General features: G+C 42.1%; 1 protein-coding gene across 9 annotated transcripts in view; it reads left to right on the top strand.

Annotated features, from left to right (window-relative positions):
• Sae1 (SUMO1 activating enzyme subunit 1) overlaps nucleotides 1–20,115 on the top strand; it is a 73,380-nt gene that overhangs the window by 36,954 nt on the left and 16,311 nt on the right. For 4 of the 9 annotated variants that reach the window (XR_001504698.2, XM_015496647.2, XM_015496646.2 and 1 more), the window contains exons 7-8: nucleotides 2,207–2,347; nucleotides 16,905–17,049. The exons of 1 other annotated variant lie outside the window; for it this stretch is intronic. Coding sequence is in view for 6 of the 8 variants with exons in the window: in XM_015496647.2 (XP_015352133.1) it covers nucleotides 2,207–2,347; nucleotides 16,905–17,049 (286 nt within the window). In the remaining 2 variants the exon portion in view is untranslated. 4 more of the 9 variants (XM_015496651.2, XM_015496649.2, XM_048790666.1 and 1 more) reach the window with 3 other exon arrangements.

The following is a 20,115-nucleotide window of genomic DNA, read 5'->3' as shown; positions in this document are numbered from 1 at the left end:
TTTTTTTTTTTTTTTTTTTTTGAGCATGGGGGATACTGGGGGTTGAACCCAGGGATGCTTATCCAGTGGCTACAGCCCCAGCCTGTTTTGAGTCAGGGTCTTGCTAAGTTGATTAGTGCCTTTAATCTGCTGGGGTTGGCATTGAACTTGGAATCCTCCTATCTCAGCCTCCCAAGCTGCTGGATTACAGGCCTGTGCCATCACACCCTGCTGAGGTTAACATATTCTTGAGACAACTTTTTTTTTAAGAGAGAGAGAGAATTTTTAATATTTATTTTTTAGTTTTTGGTGGACACAAAATCTTTATTTTATTTTTATGTGGTGCTGAGGATCGAACCCAGCGCTGCGCGCATTCCAGGCAAGCGCACTACTGCTTGAGCCACATCCCCAGCCCTTGAGACAACTTTTGAAGTGTAGTTGTTTTTTTCATTTTCCTATAAGGTGACCAAAGTTGAGCTTGTTTTTGACTGCTCGGAGTCATATACTTGGTTTATAGACAAATCCAGAATTTAGAAACATGGAGTCTGTTTTACCTGTGGACTGTGCTCCTGACCTCTATACTATAAATCTCTAAATTCAGGATTTTGTTAAATGTCATATCAGGATCTGCATGTTAGGGAAGCTGGATCACCACTATACTACAGAAAACTCTGGTTCAGAGATTCTCTGAATGCTGAGCTGGGGCTGTACCTCAGCAGCAGAGTGCTTGCCTAGCATGTGTGAGGCACTGGGTTTGATCCTCAGCACCACATTAAAAATGAACAAATAAAATATATTGTGTCCATCTAGAACTACAAAAAAAAAAATTGGGGAAAAAAAAGAGATTCTCTGAAAGCTGTGGTTTATTGGCAGAGTGCATGCTCAGCATTCCTTGGGTTTAATCCCCAACACCCCCAACCAAAAAAAATTATATGAATTATGACCTAGTTAATTGTTTTGTTTCCCCATAAAACATGTAAGTTTTTATTTTGAGACAGGGTCTTGCTGAGTTGCCAATGAGGGCCTCAAAGTTAATGATCCTCCAGCCTCAGCCTCTTGACTCAGAGATTACAGTTATGTGCCACCATGCCCAGCAGGAAGTTCTCTTTTTTTCTTTTTTCTCCTTAAGGTTGAATCCAGGGCCTTGCATATGCTAGGCAAGCACTCTGCCACTGAGCTACATCCCCAGCACCCCCGCAATCCTCACCAGCTCCTATCCCTTTTTGTTGTTTGAGTCAGGATCTTAACTAAATTTGCTGGGACTGGCTTGATCTTGTGATCCTCCTGCATTTGCTTCCCAAGTGCATGCATGGGCCACTGCACCTAGCTAAACAATATTTTAAATACATACTTGAAGAGAGATTGTTATAATTGTGTGTATGCAGTTAACTGTATGACTCTCATTAGTAAGTTGTTTTTTCTTAAACTTGATGGCATAAATAATACTGGAAAAATCTTGGAGTGTATCTTAGAGTGACCTTGTTTAAATTGTTGGCTGCCTAATGTAGTAATCCTTTGGCTGTACCCGCATCTATGATCATGTAGGTTGTTTTCAGTTTTCCCAGGCCTTGGATTCCTCAGGATCCTTTATAGGAATGAATAGATGTGACTTTGATGCCTTAGTGATAAATTAAAAATAACCTGATGATTTCTAGTGAGTACAATATGCTTGTTTATGATGCACATTTGAAAATAAAGAACCTGACTTTGTTTCACCATTGCCAGTTGGTGCTCCATAAATGAATATTTTTGTTTAAGCGGCTCATTGTTGCTTATGGCACTTACTGCACCTTAGAGGGAAAGCTGCTCACCTACTGGTATCCCCACAGGTTCTTCTTGCTGCCCTGCTTCTTAATACTCACCAGTCTTTTTAAATCTAGTCTTCCTGGCCCTGGCCTTTACTTACATGTGAACGTTTCTTGCTGCCCCATTCACAGTTAAGCCTCTGGTGAAGCAGCTGCTCTGTTGACCCCCCACACACACACACCTCCCTTTGTATGTTAGTGTTGACGCATTTGGATATTGTGTGTTTTTCCAGTTTACTTAATAAGATAGTGGCTAGACTGAATGCTTCCTGCTGCATTTTTCCACTATCTTGAGAGTCAGCCTCACCATCTGTGAGCAAAAAGTCTCATCTTTTTATTATTCTTCCATGGCATGTTGCAAAACATTAAGCATGAGCTGGTTTCCTGTGGCAAAAAGTTGACTTTGATTTGTTCTTTTTGAGGTTACTATGAGTTTATCATAACAGAAGTGCTAAAAATATCGGGTCTAGTATGGAAACAGCGTTCACTGACCAGTGTGAACAATAATGTTAATGGAGGTGGAGCCCAGAGCAGGAAGAAATGGACTCATTCCAAGATGAGAGGTACTTACCAGAGAATCCTGGGCAATCTTAATTTTCTCAGACTGTTCTGATGAGTTGTGGAAAAATACTTAAGGCCGATTTTGGGCCACAGAACTGCAGCTGAAAATAACCTTAGACCAAACATTTGTGAACATCTCCTATTTGCCAGATCTCGTGGCTGGGAATCATCATCAGAGGAAGACTAAGTCTCCTCACCAATGGAAAAGACAAATAAATAATGCTGTACCTTGTGAAGAGAACTATACCAGAGGGCTATGGAAAAAGCTATGGTAAGGCTGGGGGTGTGGCTCAGTGGTAGAGTGCTTGCCTTGCGTACGTGAAGCCCTGGGTTTAATCCCCCCAGTGCCGAAAAAAGAAAAAGCTATTGTTTTCTTTTTTCAGTATGTCTGAATTAGTCCGTAATAGTCAAAAGCAAACTGTTATGGGAGCTCAGAGAACTGAGAGTCTGGCCATCCCTGGGGAGTGGTAGTCTTGAGCAGGTACAGGCTAGGTGGTAAAGGTGAGACTGTTGCAGGCAAAGGAACAGCATATGCAGTGGACCCCAGGACAAAGACCCCACTAGAGAGACCCTTGAAGCTTACTTGGGAACTGGCCAGTGACTTCTCATTTGTCAGGATATCAGAATTAACCAGAAGACATTTGAAAAATACAGATTGCTTGATTCCATCTAGCTTAGCTTTACTGAATCAAAATTTCTTAAGGTGACTTAACATCTCTGTTTTTATAAAGCTTCCAGGTTTCTGAAGGATTGTCAAATTACAGGGGGAAGCCATAACTATAGCAGGGGGAATTTATATCCTGGGACAAACCCTTGAAACTTTGGTTTACTTATTGGTGTTTGTATGAAGTATTGAGATTTTTTGTTTGTTTTTGTTTTGATGCTGGGGATCGAACCTAGGGCTTTGTACATATTAGGCAAGCACTCCACCAGTGATCTACATCCCTAGTCCTAAAGTGCTGTACTTTAAAGACATTACTGTGAAGCAGGAACAAAAGGAAGTAGTAACCCAAGTAGCTCTTAAATGCAGTGTTTTGACTGGATCCCTCAGACTAAAGAAATCAGCCAGTTACTACTGAACCGTAGCTTGTGTTTCACAGTGGTATGAGTTAACAGTTTTAAAACCACTAAATATGTATCTAGGGTTGAGCAAATAGGTAAACATAATGTGGATAAAGGGTTGGTCCCCAGGTTAGATAGGGTGTTTTTGTAAATATGGAAGAAGGGAAAGGCAAGAAGGAATGCTGTGATATTGAATTGGAACTAGAGTTGCTAGGATGAACTCATGTTTTTTTTAATATGTAGATATAGAAACAGATGTATGTGGTACACATAAATAAATTTCCTAGATCTATTTGTTCAGGGGGCACAGATGCAGACATCCCCAAGGCAATCCATTGGTGGAACCAGGCTCTTTGGACAGATGACTGCTTTTTTTTTTTTTTTCCAGGGGTACTTTACCACTGAGCTACATACCCAGCCCTTTTTGCTTTTTATTTTGAGTCAGGGCCTTGCTAAATTGCTGAGGCTAGCCTCCAATATGAGATCATCCTGCCTTGGCTTCTCAGGTCTCTAGGATTATGTCACCATGCCCAACAAAATGACTGCTATTTGATCTGGGGTAGGATAATAATAAGTGAACTTGGACTATCCTGGTGTGCCCCAAAATGTGGAATAGCTTTAAGAATGTTGAATGATGGGCTATAGTTGAACTCAGTGCTAGAGGGCTTGTCCAGCATGTTGTGTGAGGCCTAGGATCCATCCCCAGAAGGCGTAGAAAGAAAGAAAGAAGCGGGGGGCGGAGGGGGGAGGTACATTTAAAAAAAAAAAAAAAAAAAGGTGGTGCCCAATAAGGGTAGAACAGATGATCAGGATTAAAGCCAGGATCTTGTGCGTGTGAGGCAAGCACTCTACCAACTGAGCTATATCCCCAGCACACAGTCAGGATTTTAAAAGTTTACATATTTGTGACCCATCACCAGCATTCTATATATTATTTTTATCAAGAATCATTTGGGGGGCTGGGGATGTGGCTCAAGCGGTAGCGCGCTCGCCTGGCATGCGTGCGGCCCAGGTTCGATCCTCAGCACCACATACCAACAAAGATGTTGTGTCCGCCGAACACTGAAAAATAAGTATTAAAAAAAAAAAAATTAAAAAAAAAAAAAAAGAATCATTTGGGCTGGGCATGGTAACACACACCTGTAATCCCAGAGGATCTGGAGGCCCAGACAGGAGGATCACAAGTTTAAAGCCAGCCTCAGCAACTTAGCAAGACCCTCCCTGTCTCAAAAAATAGAAAGGGCTGGAGATGTGTCTCAGGGGTTGAGTGCCCCTGAGTTAAATCCTTAGTATCCTAAGATAGATAGATAGATTGATTTAAAAAAAAAAAAGGACTGGGTTTGTGCTTCAGTCTTAGTGATAAAATGCCTATGGGTTAAATCCCTAGTACCACCACCACCAAAAAAAAAAAATCATCAATGAAGCTGGATTTAGTAGTACATTTCTTTTCTTTCTTTCTTTTTTTTTTTTTTGTAGTATTTATTTTTTAGTTGTACACAATACCTTTACTTTACTTTTATGTGGTGCCTCACGCGTGCTAGGCATGCACTCTACCACTGAGCCACAACCCCAGCCCCAGTAGTACATTTCTTGTAATCGTAGCACTTGAGGTTTCATTGCGGCAAGAGGATCACTTGAGCCTGGAAATGGAAGAGTCCCTCTCAAAGTTGAAAAAGGAGTCCTCGGTGAATTGCTAAAGCGAATGGGAGAAGGTTATTTTCTGTGAAGCGGGATAAGCTGTCTCCTCATGGGATGAAGAGAGATATGGAGGGCTTACTGGGGATGCTTCTCAGGAGTAGATTGCTTGCTTAGATTACGCGAGGCCGTGGGTTTCATTCCAAGAGACAGACAGGAGAGAACCCTCTGACAGATTGTACCTCAGTAGATGTGATCAAGGTTAACATCCCCAACACAGGATGGACAGACCTCCTGCCTCCTGAGATAAAGGACATAATATTGCTTTGGAATTCTTAACCTGGATACGTCAGACAGAGCCAAACCGAGCAATATTGAGCAATATTCTAGAAAATAAATGGTGTACTTTTTGAAAGTGTCATGCAGGACTGAGGAATTATTTCGGATAAAAGGAGATTGGGGGCTGGGAATATAGCTCAGTTGGTAGAGTGCTTGCCTCGCATGCACAAGGCCCTGGGTTGAATCCCCAGCACCAAAAAAAAAGGAAAATTGGTATATGTAACCCTGGGTTGGATCCCTGAACAGGAAGATTTGTTCCCCCCTTTTGCTGTAAAGGACAATGTGGGACAACTGGTACAATTTGAAAAGGTCTAGGGGCTGAGGTTGTGGCTCAGTGATGGAGCGCTTGCCTAGCATGTGTGAGGCACTGGGTTTAGTCCCCAGCAAATAAAATGAAGGTATTGTGTCCATCTACACCTAAAAAAAAAAAAAATTCAAAAGAAATGTTTTAAAAAGTTGAAAAGGTCTATACATCAAATAATAGTTATATCAATATTATTTTTATGATTTTGATAATTGTTTTATAGTGGCAATGCCCATGGTTTTAGGAAATATTCACTAAAATATTTTGCGGCAAGTTACTTTAGATTATTCAGAAAAAAAAACAAGAGAAGAGTGATGGCAGATGTGGTGGAGTGTTGCTATGGGGCATGGGTGCAGTCACACTGGGCTTCTGAGTGCACTTTTTGCATCTTTAAGTCCAAATTAGGCTATGGATATAGCTTAAAATCAGTGATGAAAACAGGTAAGGAGCCAGGTACATGCCTATAATTCAAGCAACTCTGGCGGCTGAGGCAAGAGTTCAAGGCCAACCTCAGCAGCTAAGCATAGCCCTAAGCAATTCAGTGAAACCTTGTCTCAAAATACAAAAAGAAAAGGAAAAAAAAATCAGGTATGAGGAAGTGTTAAAAATCATTATTGTGATCTATTTGCCATTTTCTCTTTTGGAGAGTGTTGAGTTCAAGATTGTGATAAGTACCCCCATTGACACAGAACCCTGAGACAGGAACTCACCCCAGGCTCCTGCCCCTCGTATTTAGATAATTTTCCCAAGATGGCTTCTTCAAGTGGCTTAGTTAGCCTCTATGTCAGCCTCCTAGCTAGTCTCTGGCTTTAAATCTCCTTTTAATCTATATTATTTACTATTCATCAGATCGATCTGTCTAAAAAAAGCAAAACTCTTCCTTGATTTCTTTTTGCCTTCAGGGTACAGTTCAGGCTTCCTGGACTGGTGTCCCAGAACTACAGCACACTGACCTCCTTTTCTCCTTTTTACTTCCTTATGCTCTCCACATTTCCTACACTTGTGTCATAACTGTACTGGTTTCCTGTTCCGCATAACCCTATGCTCTGGGCCCCTGTGTTTCTAAATACATTTCTATTTTGCCTGTATCTGTAGCTCCTCACTGCTCAGGTCCAGTGCTGCTTTCACGAATGGAACTCCTCATGTCTACATTAGGTTTCCTTCCTCTATAATCTTATACTACCCTCTGTACCACAGACCTGGCCATGGTTCCTTAACCTCTTGTCTGTCCTGCACAGACCTGATTCAGAGCAGGAGTTTGGCAAATGGGTTGATTGATGGCTCTGGCCACCTGTCTCAAGTATGGGGTAGCTGGCTGGTTTTTTAACCTGTGACTTCATTTATTTATTTTAAGGATGTGTGAACCATCTAAATGGTATAATTTGCATAAATAGACCTTGTCCTTATTCCTACTGTGCCATAAGACAGAAAAGGCTCTAAACCTGAGACATGGCTGCAGGACATGCTTATCCCATCGAAGAGATTGGGAAACATTACCACTGTCCTAGCTGTCCATACCTAGGGACTCACGAATAACAAGAAACTTCTCTCTCTTGATAGGACGGTCAGACCTAAGACCCTCCATGGGGGAATTAGTATGTCTTCTAGCCAGACAATGGCATTCATAACTGCTTGAACTTTTTTTTTTTTTAGGTGCTGGGAGTTGAACCCAGGGCCTAGTGCATGTGAGGCAAGCACTCTATCAACTGTGCTATATCCCCAGCCATAACTGCTTTCTTATAATGTCAGAAACCTCTCGGTTACCTCAGCTCAAAATCATGGTTCTCCGTATTTGGAAAGAAGAAATTCAGATCCTAGCTGACTGACTTCCGGTTCTCTCACTCCCATTAATCACATATATGACAGACTTAGTTATAGTTTTATTTTCTGCTTTTCTTGACTTGTAAAAAATAAGGCATCTCCTTAGTAAAATAAGTGTGTGTGTGTGTGTGTGTGTGTTTGTTTTAACTGGGGAGTTGAACCCAGGGACCTTTTGCCACTGAGCCACATCTTCATCCCTTTTATTTTTTGAGACAGGGTCATGCTAAGTTGCTGAGGCTAGCCTTGATCTTAGGATCCTCCTACCTCAGCCTCCTGATTAGCTGGGATTACTGGCATGCTCTGCCGTGCCTGGCAAAATATTTGGATACCTCAGGGGAAACTACCATTTCTTGTGTATGCTTCTGCAGCTTCCTGGTTTTTACACCTCATTATTGCATGAATTCTTTTGCATCATTCATTATTAATGGGCACTTATAGGATTTATTTTCTCTCTTCTTTTTAACTTACAACGTTTTAGAAATAGAAAACTTTGTTTCTATTATTCTTCATTTTTCAGTTCCCTCTCAATTATACCATCAACGGCTCTGGTTTTTGTTTCTTTATTTTTGTAGTTCTAGGGATTGAACACAAGGACCCGCTACCACTGAGGTGCATCTCCAGCCCTTCCTATTTTGAGAGCCATCTTATTAAGTTTCTCATGCTGGCCTTGAACTTGCAATCCTCCTGCTCTAGCCTCCCGAGTAGCTGAGATTATAGGTGTGTGCCATCCTGCCTGGCTGCTCTCTGATTTTTAAATAACTTTGTCTCTTGATTCTGCCAGCTTGATTTGAGAATCAGTGCTCTGCAGAAGAAATTTCTTATTTTAGAACTTGTGAGGGCTCAGTGCCTTTGTAACAACTAAAAAAATATTGAAGGAGGGAGAAAAGAATTGTAAGGGCTTGGGTTGTAGTTCAGTAGTAGAGGTGCTTGTCTAGCATGTGTGAAGTCCTGGGTTGATCCCCAGCACTGCAAAATAAATAAACTTGTAAACTTCACCAGCCAGGCAATAGACAGCCATTGCTTTTTGGGCATAATGTTCCCTAGTGGGTTTTTGGTGTCAACCAATGACAGGAACTGCTGAGGACAAGACAGCCACAGGGAAATAGTTTCCAGTGCTAGAGCAGAGGCTTATTGCTTTGCTGTTGTCATGACCACAATATTGAAAAATAATTTGTAGGGAGAACAAAAAAAGAAAGCAGTGTATGTTGTGTGTGTGTGTGTGTGTTTGTGTGTGTACACACACCACTACGTTATCAGTGGTAGACAGTGCAGAGACCACAGTCATTCAGGAAGGAAGAAGGCACTGCTATGAACAGAGAAGAGAGGTGAGGGTAAGGGCAGAGGTGAGCCATAAACACACTTTGATATTTTACAGATGTCAGCAAGTGCAACATGGTAAGAGGACGGACTAGGCAGTATCCTAAGAATTGATGGCAGCCAGGGATATATACAGTGTGTTAATTACTGGTTATGTAATTTAAGTGCAGCTTTAAGTACATCTATATAAGATCAGATTGTGGGCTGGGGTTGTGGCTCAGCGAGAGTGCTCGCCTTGCACGCAAGAAGCCCTGAGTTCAATCCTCAGCACCACATAAAAATAAATAAGTGAAATAAAGGTATTGTATCCAACTATAACTAAAATATATATATATATATATATATATATTTTTTTTTTTTTTTTAAGAAAAAGATCAGATTGTGTCCTATTTTCAAGTGAAGAAATTGAGACTTGAAGAAGCTAAGTCATTTGTCCAGGGTCACATTGCCCAGGAAGCAGTAGAATCAAAACTTGAGCCAAAGTGATCATCCCCAGAGCTTATGTTTAAACATGACCCAACAAAGTGCTCAGTGTGACTTTAATTATAAGTGTTACTAATACTACGTTATGACCATTATTTCATCTGAACTTCACAGGGACCCTGGGACATTTTCTTATTCTACTTGTGCAAAAGGTAAACTGAGACCCATGGAGATCAGAGTGAAATAATAGGGCACATTGTCAGCAACCTGCCTTGTTTTGTTATTGCCTTCTTTGCAGGCCCCGACCCCCAGCATCTGCTTATGTTTGAGCTGCTCATAGGCCCTAGGGCCCAGCTGCAAGTCTTATTGAAAGCCTCACATCTTTTCTGTGACTGTCAGACAACAGTCACGGGGATGTCCTGTGCCATCTTCCCTCCGCAAGAGCAGTTGGCAGAGAGCAGCAGATGCCCAGAGTCAAGGTCATGTGCCACTCAAGTGCTGGACTGGAGAAAAGACCCTCTTTCCCTGATGCTTGTGACCAGGCAGGGTGGGTCTGAATGTAGAGGGCTCTGTCAGAACAGCTTTGTGACTAGAGGGTGCGGTTAGAAAAGCTTAGATAAAGGCCATGCAAAAGGGGGTCCATGGTATTTTATACTTGCTTCTACATAATTTGCTTCTATATTTTTGAGGTCTTCTAAATTGTGGTCTTTTTAAATTGCTTTTAGTATACGCATTAAAGGTGAGAGTCGAGCAGTGTGGTGTGGTGCACATCTGTAATTCCAGTTGCTTGGGAGGCTGAGGCAAGAGTATAGCAAGTCAGCCTCAGCAGCTTGATGAGACCCTGTCTAAAAAGTGAAACTCAGAAATCCTTTGATATTTTTAAGGGGAAGAATAAAATACTTGGCTATACTAGAGCCTGAATTTGGGGTTTGTTATTTTTTAAATTGGTGTACTCGGAGGTGAGAAAGCCAACTCATTTTTTTTTTCCTTTTGTTTTCCTTTGTGTGTGTGTGGGTGCTGTGAATTGAATCCAGGGCCAATCTTTTTGGCGGGGATTGAGGGGGGACTGAGGATTGAACTCAGGGCCATTCAACCACTGAGCTACATCCCCAGCCCTATTTTGTATTTTATTTAAAGATAATGTCTGAGTTGCTTAGCGCCTCGCTGTTGCTGAAGCTGGTTTTGAGCTCGTGATCCTCCAGTCTTAGCCTCCTTAGCTGCTGGGATTACAGGCATGCACCACTGTGCCCAGTGCAGGGCCAGTCTTAACACTGAGCTACATCTCCAGCTCCTCTCCCACTTTGAGACACAGTCTCCCTAGGTTTCTGAGGCTGGCCTTGAACTTGTGATCCTCCTGTCTCAGCCTACTGAGTCTCTAGGATTCAGGCATGTGCCAGTATTCTTGGCTGTGTAGTAACTTGAGAGTTCATTGTGCCGTGAGCCTCTCCTATACTTCATTTTCACGTCTTCAAAATGAGGTAATAGTTGTACCTACTTCGTTCTTTCATATTTTACATAGTAGAGCTTATTCTGAATATAGGGCGTGTGTGTGATGTAATCTAACCTAAGTGTTGGGGGAAAAGGTGACTAAAACTTATTAACTATAATTTTAGTAGCTGAATAATAATATATTCTGTTAGGATATTCTATATTATTATCCTACTATTGAACATGAGATTATTTCTACATTTTCTGTGATAAATAGCATGGCTGTGAACATTTGTGTATAATTCAATCACTTGTCAAGTTCCATGACCTTTTGCAAAAATCCTTAATACTGTGTTTCCACATGGTTCATTCTTATTCCCCTCAACTCTGTGTGATGGTGCAGTTACCTCTGCCTGAGTGATCTCAGTCTTTAATTATGTTCGACAGAAAATGGCATCTTGTTTTGATGTCATTTCTGAGAATACTCCCCTTTTTCCGCATAAACAACTTTCATCTGGGTACCACAACATTTTTTCAGAAATTTGAGAATGAGATGGAACTAAGAGAATCAGTGTATTTCCCTGTCTTCCTCTGGTAAGTGATGATGTCATCAACTAAGTTCACTGGGCAGGTAAAAGGGTAGGATGTTACCTTTCTGTAACTGATACAAATGCCTAAGATAATCAGCTTATAACTAGAAAAGGCTTAGTTTGATTCTCAGTTTTGGATATTCCAATCCATGATAGGTTGACCTCAGTGTTTCTGGGCCTATTATAAGGCCACACATAATGGGGGGGTGGGGGTACATGATGCAGCAGAACCATTTCCCACCTCATGGCCAGGAACCAAAAGAGATCGAATGGGAGGAATTGGTTATGTCATCCCCTTCAAGGGTATGCCCTCAGTGACTTGTTGACCTCTCAGTAGAGCCAACCTGTGGACCAACCCTTTATTACATGAGCCCTGTAGGGACACTTACCTAAAACCATAGCAGGTGGGAGGGCTTACTGCTCAAAAAGGGACATTATACAGTAAGTCTTGGGGGAGGCCAGGGAGGTAAATTTCCTGGGAAAAGAGATCAAGGTACTGAGTGGCCCTGGTGCTCAGGATGTGTTTGTGCTGTGATGTGCACATGTACTTTAACGTTTCTGGGTTGAATTTCTTTCTTGTTTTCCTCTTGTGGGTAGATATGTATGTCTTTTTTTTCTTGCTGCTTCCATGACTAACACATTAATATTTGATAAGAAACAGAACCATTCTAATATCTTTTTTTTTTTTTAATAATTTTTTTTTCAAAGAGAGGGAGAGAGAGAAAGAGAGAATTTTTTTTTTTAAATATTTATTTTTTAGTTATCGGCGGACACAACATCTTTGTTTGTATGTGGTGTTGAGGATCGAACCCGGGCCACATGCATGCCAGGCGAGCGCGCTACCGCTTGAGCCACATCCCCAGCCCCCATTCTGATATCTTAAGCAGTCGAATTAGTAAAGGAGCAGCCTGCTGTGGATTTGTGAAGATCTTCTTGTGTCACTTTACTATGCACCCTCTTTCCTGCTTTTCCTTCATCACCAAATGTTGAGGCTTCTTGTACAGCAGATACTTTTTAAGAGCCTCCTCCAAGGAAGGCCTATAGTAGGGGTACATGACAGCCAGCCATCTGGACCTATGGTGCCTCACCCTCGGGTGCATGGGGCAGCAAGAGTTGAGTGTCCTGTCCAGAGCTCACAGCTGAATCATTGGTAACACAGTCAGATGAGTGATTTCTTCAGGTGGTGCTTGACTGACCTCAAACTTTATGAACCTCCTGCGTCACCCTCTCGCATTATTTGGATTACAGGTGTGCTCCACTGAGCCTGAGTTAGAGTGGAACACATTTCCAGATTGGTTCTAAAAATAATGAGTCCCGACGAATTGAACAAACTGGGCAGAGGGAAAGATCCAAGCAAGGATTTTTTTGTAGCCAGAAAAGCACTAGGCATCCGTCAGGTAAATGAGGTTGTAGTGGAGGTTCTGCCTTGTCCCCACCTAAACTGAGCCATTTTGAAGGGCAGCAGTTGTGTTTGGGGCTACTTCATGACACTGTTACTTCATTTTCCCTTTTTTTCCCCCCTGTTAAAATGTTTGGTTATTTTGCACTTAGTTTTTTATTACATTGAATATAATATAATTGTTTTTTGTGGTGCTTTGTGGCACCTAGGGGTTGATGCATGCTACACACGAGTTTTACCACTTGGGCTGCAGCCCCAGTCCTTATAATCACATATTTGAATCTTTTAGAAAGAAACGGTTATTATTAATATTGCCATCCAAAATAGCACTAATCTGGTGTTCTGCATTTGGATCAGATATCAATGTGAGTGTTCAAACAATTTTGCAAAGGTGGCGATATATTCATGTACATACAGTCCATATGTGAAAAGGTGCTTGTTTTCTCATTTTCAACATTTGTCTTCTCCACTACATGGGCAAGTCCTGAACTTAAGCAGAGACATACTCATCATCTCCAGCAATGATGTTACCCCCCACCCCTGGACTTCCAACAGCCTGAGTTAATTAAAAGGTTCAGATGAAGTTAATCAAGTTTGGAACTCTAATTTTGTGCGGTGTTTGGATACGATTTGATGAGTCATCTTTTGGCACAGCCGCTTTCCATCCCTGACAGTGTTTGATCTTAACAGAATGGGTTTATAATGTGTAAACTGGTGGGGAAGTGCTTTCAGAAATACAGAGTCAACAGTGATGTGTATGTATCTGTGTCTGTCTGTTAGGGAGCTGCAGAAAGCAAAACGAAGGAGAATTTAATAAGCAAGAACTTACCAGGGGCTGGGGTCAGTCCTGGGACTGCTACACTTCTAGAACATGGGTTTCTTCCTGCCCCCTCCACCCCTGTTAACTGGAGGGCCGGCATTAGAAAAAGAGTGAAAAAGACGGCTTCTGTTTGCTTTACTGCAAGTAAGTGACCTGACCGACTGGACCCTTTCCCAGTGGCCCTTGAGAGCACTAAAGATGTGGTTAGTGAGGTATGTGGTTGGTACCAGCCTGCTGGCCCTCATCCACACAAACTGCATCAGGAACAGGCCAGGGGCCTAGAGAACCAGCATGGCCAGCTGCTGCCTCCCTTCACCCTTTCTCTTAGTGCCATCTTTGAGATGAAGCTGGTTTTATTCTCTGAAGATTGACGGGCAAGATTTTATGTCACTGTCACCTCCACTGTACACCCACTGAACTAATAGTCTCAATGAATGCACCCATTGTGAGAGTTCAGGTCAATCTGGAAAATGCATCTCACGAAAATGTGCTCAAATGAGGGTTCTGAAGTGGAGGACAAAGAGCTAGACCACTGAAACCCTTGGTGCTATGTTCCCTAATGGAAGGAGGCAGGTCCACATTTACATTTCTGCTTTACTACTTCTTAGTAATTATAGTAAGCAGTCTCTTGATGTCTCTGAACTTGAATTTCCTTATTTATAAGGTTGGTGATGATACTTACTGATCTCATGGATTATGACTGAGTGTTCATATTTGAAATGTGTTCAGTGTAATGTATGGTACAAAACAAGTATTGTAACAGTCTGGGCTTTTATTTTTATTTTGAGAATATCTTTCTAAGTTGCTTAAGCCCTTGTTAAGTTGCTACGGCTGGCCTCAAGCTTGTAGTCCTCTTGCCTCAGCCTCCTGGGTTCCTGGAATTACAGACATGCACTACCACACCTGGTTCCTGGAGCTATACTTTCTAACTAAAAGTTAAAAATTGTGGTGAAGGCTGAAAAAAATTACATTTCTTGGTCCCTTATGACAGTGCTTTTGTCCCAGTGACCCAGAAATGAGAGAATCTGTATGGGAGGCCACCAGCCTGGGGCTTCTATTTCTATAATTCCAGACACCTGAAAGCAAGCATCCTCACTTGGTTTCCACTAAGCCACTTTGCCTAGGATTGTGTGGTACAATCAGACTGGGGTGGTCTTTGCCTCTATCATCTGTTGGGGCAGCGCTAATAGCGGTGCTGTATCTTGTTGCCCTGTCTTAGGAGTCATTGACAGAAATAGTAGCTGGCATTCTCAGACTCAACTGGAGTATTCTGGTTTGGCTGGACTAGCAGATTTCTGGAGGTCTTTGTATAATGGGACAATGCTAGAAAAGTCTTGCTGCAAATTGAGTAACTGCCACCACTGCAGTCTTTTCTCAGACCCCAAATGCTTATTTCAATGTATTTGTATACTGCAGATTGGGATATAACCAACTCATCTGCAGAGTCAGAAGGTAGACTTGGATAATGGTGGAACAGTATTGGCCAGGATCCATATTGGATTTGAGTTGACTGCCAAGTATTTAGGAAGTAGTAAGGGTTCTGGAAGTTGTATCCTTGTAGAAGAGAACAAGAAGTATAAAGTACGCCCAGGTCTTGCACCTAGAAACTCACCCCCAAGCTGGGCATGGAGGTGCACTCCTATAATCCCAGCGGGTCAGGAGGCTGAGACAGGAGGATCCCGAATTCAAAGGCAGCCTCAGCAAAATCAAGGCACTCAGCAACTCAGTGAGACCCTGTCCATAAATAAAACACAAAATTGGGCTGGGAATGTGGCTCAGTGGTCAAGTGCCCCTGAGTTCAATCCCCAGTGCCAAAAAAGAAAAAAGAAACTCACTCCCATGCTTACACATCCCGTCTGAAATAGCCTTGTGATTATAGGAGAAAGTGTTACTTGGGGGTAAGGTTCACAGCCAGCTGACCTTCTGTCTTGGGATTACACAAAAAGCAAGAATGTCTCTGCATTTGGCATGCAGGGGACACAGGACAACGTGCAGTGGTAGCAGATGCCTGCATTGAGATCATCAGTATCCTGCTCCTGTCTGTGTCTTTTTGCTTAGACTGAAAGTTCTTGCCTTGTTGGTGTCTCCATACACAGTAGCTCTTATTCAACACCATCATTGGAAACTTTCAACTTATTTAAACATCCATTTCTAGAGGTTGACATAGTTTTTGTATTAAGGGAGGTTCTGTTTGTAGAGACTTGTCTGTCCGATGAGTCAGTCTGAGTATTTGGCCTTTCTGGCTGAAGGCAGCAGTTTGAACTAATGCCTAGAATACGTGCCTCCCTCCTGATCTCTCCTCTGGTCATAATAGGACCTTTGCCCTCTGCAGGAAGCTTCTGCACACATGGAGCTCACTTGTTGCATCCTCAGGGAAGCCTCAACTTGATACCGCCCTACAGATGGTGTCAGACCCCCTTATATTTTTGCACCCTATTATTCTATTGTGTAAGTGGAAAAAAAAATACTAAATGTAACATTTGTAGACCAGTATGGCTGTTAACCAGGATACTTTCTCCAAAGTTGACAGCACAGCTGAAGTTTTCAAAAATTCAAATTATGTATAATTATAATATATTCAAAATATAGTATAATTACACATACATATGTTTTTATTAATATTTTATATTCCGTATGTGGATATATTTGTAATATGTTAATGTAAAAGACCAATAACAGCAGTATGTTATGCATCAATAGCAGTAACAACTTTTCCAAGTTCTTTAGTCATCTGAACAAAATTGTAGAGACATCCAGCACACTTCATTAAAAAAAGGGACCTGGGCATAGTGGCACACACCTGTAATCCCAGTGACATGGGAAGCTGAGACAGGAGGATCACAAGTTCAAGGTCAGCCTTAGCAATTTAATGATGCCTTAAGCAACCTATCAAGATCCTGTCTCAAAATAAAAAGCAAGGGGCTGGGGATGTGGTCAGAGGTGAAGCACCCCTGGATTTAATCCCCAGCATCCCCCCCAAAACACACCAAAAGTGCAGTTACTAGTCACTACAGTGTATCATAAAGCAGGTACAAGAGACCAACGAGGATTGCTTGGGCTTTGAATACATAATGAGCAATAAGACCAACTAATTTCTACTTCCTCTGTTGTTTTTCTGGGTACCCCTCTTCCAGGTATCTCAAAATACCTCCCTGTTGTCCATCTCTGCAGCCATCTGCTGAGGTGGAGCTATGGGTATTTTTTTAATGTGTTGGGGGTGATGGTGGAGCAGGGATGGGGAGGGGCAGACTGGGGGCTGCCAAGGAGAGAATGCTCAGCCCCTTCCCATCAGCTCACGTGGTCCACATTTTAATTAACACACTGCTTCCTATAGAAAAAATACTTGTTTTGATAGTTGAAATCCGTGAATGTTCCTTATGAGAAGACTGTGTGTATAAACTCTTGTTTTCCCCTTTGTCAGTGCTTCTGAAATTCCGCACGGATAAAGGAAGAGATCCTAGTTCTGACACCTACGGGGAAGATTCTGAGTTGCTGCTCCAGATACGAAACGATGTGCTTGACTCATTGGGTGTTAATCCTGATTTGCTTCCCGACGACTTCGTCAGGTTTGTCTCAGTGTTTGTCAAGTTTGGCTCAGATGGAGAAACACCTGGTTTCCGTGTTTGCCTTAGTTTGGGGAGATTCTTTATAGAGACCTCCAAAGCCCTGAAGAAAGCTCCCTATGCCACATTCTGCTAACTCCTGTAGGCCTCTGCCTTTCCACTGGTGTAATAGTAGATAAAAAGTAAAAGAGGCACATGTTCTGTTTTTATCTTTTTCTTTATTTTTTTTTTATTTTAATGATCTTGGGGGTTGAACTCAGTGCTTATGCATGCTAGGCAAATGCTCTCCTACTGCACCGCATTCCTGGCCCTGCGGGTTCTGTTTTTGACAGTATGTAAAGATCTATTTATATGATTTGAAATTCAAGGCAGCTTTAGTAACAGTATTATACCTCTTGATTTTCACTATACATTTATCTCTTGAGACATTTTCATATCAGTGCATAATTTACTCCCTTTTTTCCAATATAGTGTTAGTGAACCAATCACTTGCTTGATGGAATTTTGTTCAGGGTTTTGTTCTCACATGATGCTTCAGTGTGGGACCTTGTACAGCTGCAGGATGAGTGAGTGGGAAGGGGAACTTATGGGTCCAAAGTTGCAGTTCATTGTTTGGTAGACAATTGCCACTTTGACCACCATTCTAGCCTGTCAATTTGTGTATCCACCACCCAAGATGTCCATGTTCTCAGCACCCTAATCTTTGGCACTGAGGCGTTTTCACCCCAGTCTTTTGCTCACGTACAGTCAGGCTGGGGATTTGGTTAGAGAAGGTCACGTGGTGGCTAAATCATGAACTCCTTAAAAGCAATTCTGGGATCATACCATTCTAGTTCCCTTTCTTTGTCTCTGGGAGCTTCAGCAGCTTTGCTGCACCCCTGGATTGTAGCACTGGTAATGATAGCTGTCATCCATTACAATTTATCTAGCAGCTGCCATATTCCAGGCATTAGTAGTTGCTTTTATACACTGTCTCTCAGTCTTCTCAACAATGCGTTCTGTAGGTATGGAAATCAACCTCACAGAAGTTAAGTGACTAGTCCAAATTTCTGTACCTATTACCAGTAGCATCTGATATTGAAGACTATATGCTTTACCTATTGTGTTACTGCATTGAATTATCTCATCAGTCTCTTAAAATTGTATGTTATTATTTCCTCTTTATTTAAATGATGAAATTGTCTGAAAAAGATAGTCTTCACAAGGTTAACAGTAAAGTCAGTTAGTGTGTCCTCCTTTCAAAAATACCTATAGAGTTCTGAAAAAAAAAGGCCATTGTATAAAACTGGACAGCAGTCTACATAAGGTGCTTCTGCAGCGTTGGCACCATGAAGTCAGGGCTGATGGCACTGCAGGCTTGGATGGGGTCTCTGTCTCTCACTAACTCAGCCAGGCACTCATGTCTTAGTGGAGGAAAAAATGCTGTATAAGAAGCACAGAGAGGGGCTGGGGCTGGGGCTCAGCAGTAGAGCGCACGCCTAGCATGTGCAAGGGCCCTGGGTTTAATCCTCAACACTACATAAAAATAAATAAGTAAAATAAAGGTATTGTGTCCATCTACAACTAAAAACAAAATATTTTTTAAAAAGAAGAAGAAAAAAAAAGCACAGAGAGAAGTCTACTCTGTTCTTCACAGAAGGAGGGAACTGAGTCAGACAGGCTTCACTTCAAACAGATGCACCCAGGAAGTCGGCGGCAGGCTAAAGCCAGCCCAGCACACCTGGTGTCTCGTGCTGGGCTGTGAGGTGTACACAGCTGAGGGACTACTTTGGGTGTCTAGAGTGGTGAGCTGTCTGACTCTGTGGTGCCAGCCAGCATAGTTCTTCAAAGGCCCTGCTTTCCAGAAAAGACTAGCCACAGCCTAGGGAGCTGCTGGCTGGGAATTTCTGCCCCAGTGTTGTCTTTCCTTGCTATCTTCTTCTTGGAAGTTGCTTCCCCCCGTCTAGGTTTCTATGAGAATGGTGGTACACACTTGTAATCCCAGCAAATCGAGAGGCTGAGGCAGAAGGACCACAAATTCAGGGCCAGTCTTGGCAACTTATCAAGTCCCTGTCTCGAAAGTATTGGGGATATAGCTCAGAGGTAAAGCCCCAGTGTTCAATTCATGCTACCAAAAAAAAAAAAAAAAAAGCTAAATCTAGGTGTCACATGTTGAGAGCTCCCACTCTATTGCTTTCTAAGTAAGAGGTTTTTGGTGGCCTTTTGAAGCCTGTCTCTGGGCACGAGGTGAAATGACCTGAGATGTGATGGGGGTGCTGGCAAGGAAATGAGCTGCTGCTTCACAGCTGAGCCACCCTCACAAATTGCCCGGCGCTGCTTCCGTGCAGGGAGGACTGTGCACAAGTCTCTGTTTCCTTCATCTGTGAGTTGCTGGCAGTCTCCTTCATGTTACGTTATTTATTCTCTTTTCAGAGAGCTTTATTGCTTTTCTGATTATGAAAGTAACAGATGCCTGTTTCTAGAAAGTATAACATGGAAGAAAAGGACCATTTATAAATCTAGCCACTGTTAAGATTTCAGGGTCTAGGCTCACAGATTTTCTTTGTTTATTCATATATATTCTCTCTCTCACACACTTTTTTTTTTTTTTTTTTTTGGTACTGGGGATTGAAATCAGGGGCCCTCAACCACTGAGCCACATCCCCAGCCCTATCTTGTATTTTATTTAGAGATAGGGTCTCACTGAATTGCTTAGTGCCTCGCCATTGCTGAGGCTGGCTTTGAACTTGCAATCTTCCTGTCTTAGCCTCCTGAGCTGCTGGGATTACAGGTGTGCACCACCATGCCTGGCTATATTTTCTCTTTTTTAATATCAAAATGGATCATTACTATCTGTGCTCCTTGATAGCCTTTCCCAGCATATCACAGAGCTGTTTATGTTAACAAACACAGAAGCCTGTCACTTGTATTTCATAAAGTTTCAGTGTTCTAGATATATGATCATTAACTTAATCAATATTTTATTGGTAGTTATTTAATTGCTTCTAATTCTTCTTTGGGCATGGTAGTACATGCCTGTAATTCCAGATACTCAGGAAAATGAGACAGGAAGGGTATAAGGGCAAAGTT

The sequence above is a fragment of the Marmota marmota genome, unplaced genomic scaffold (genome assembly GCF_001458135.2).
Source record: "Marmota marmota marmota unplaced genomic scaffold, marMar, whole genome shotgun sequence".
Taxonomy (NCBI): Eukaryota; Metazoa; Chordata; class Mammalia; order Rodentia; family Sciuridae; genus Marmota; species Marmota marmota.
Note: the sequence above shows the minus strand (reverse complement) of the source record. Positions and strands in the feature narration are given on the sequence as shown.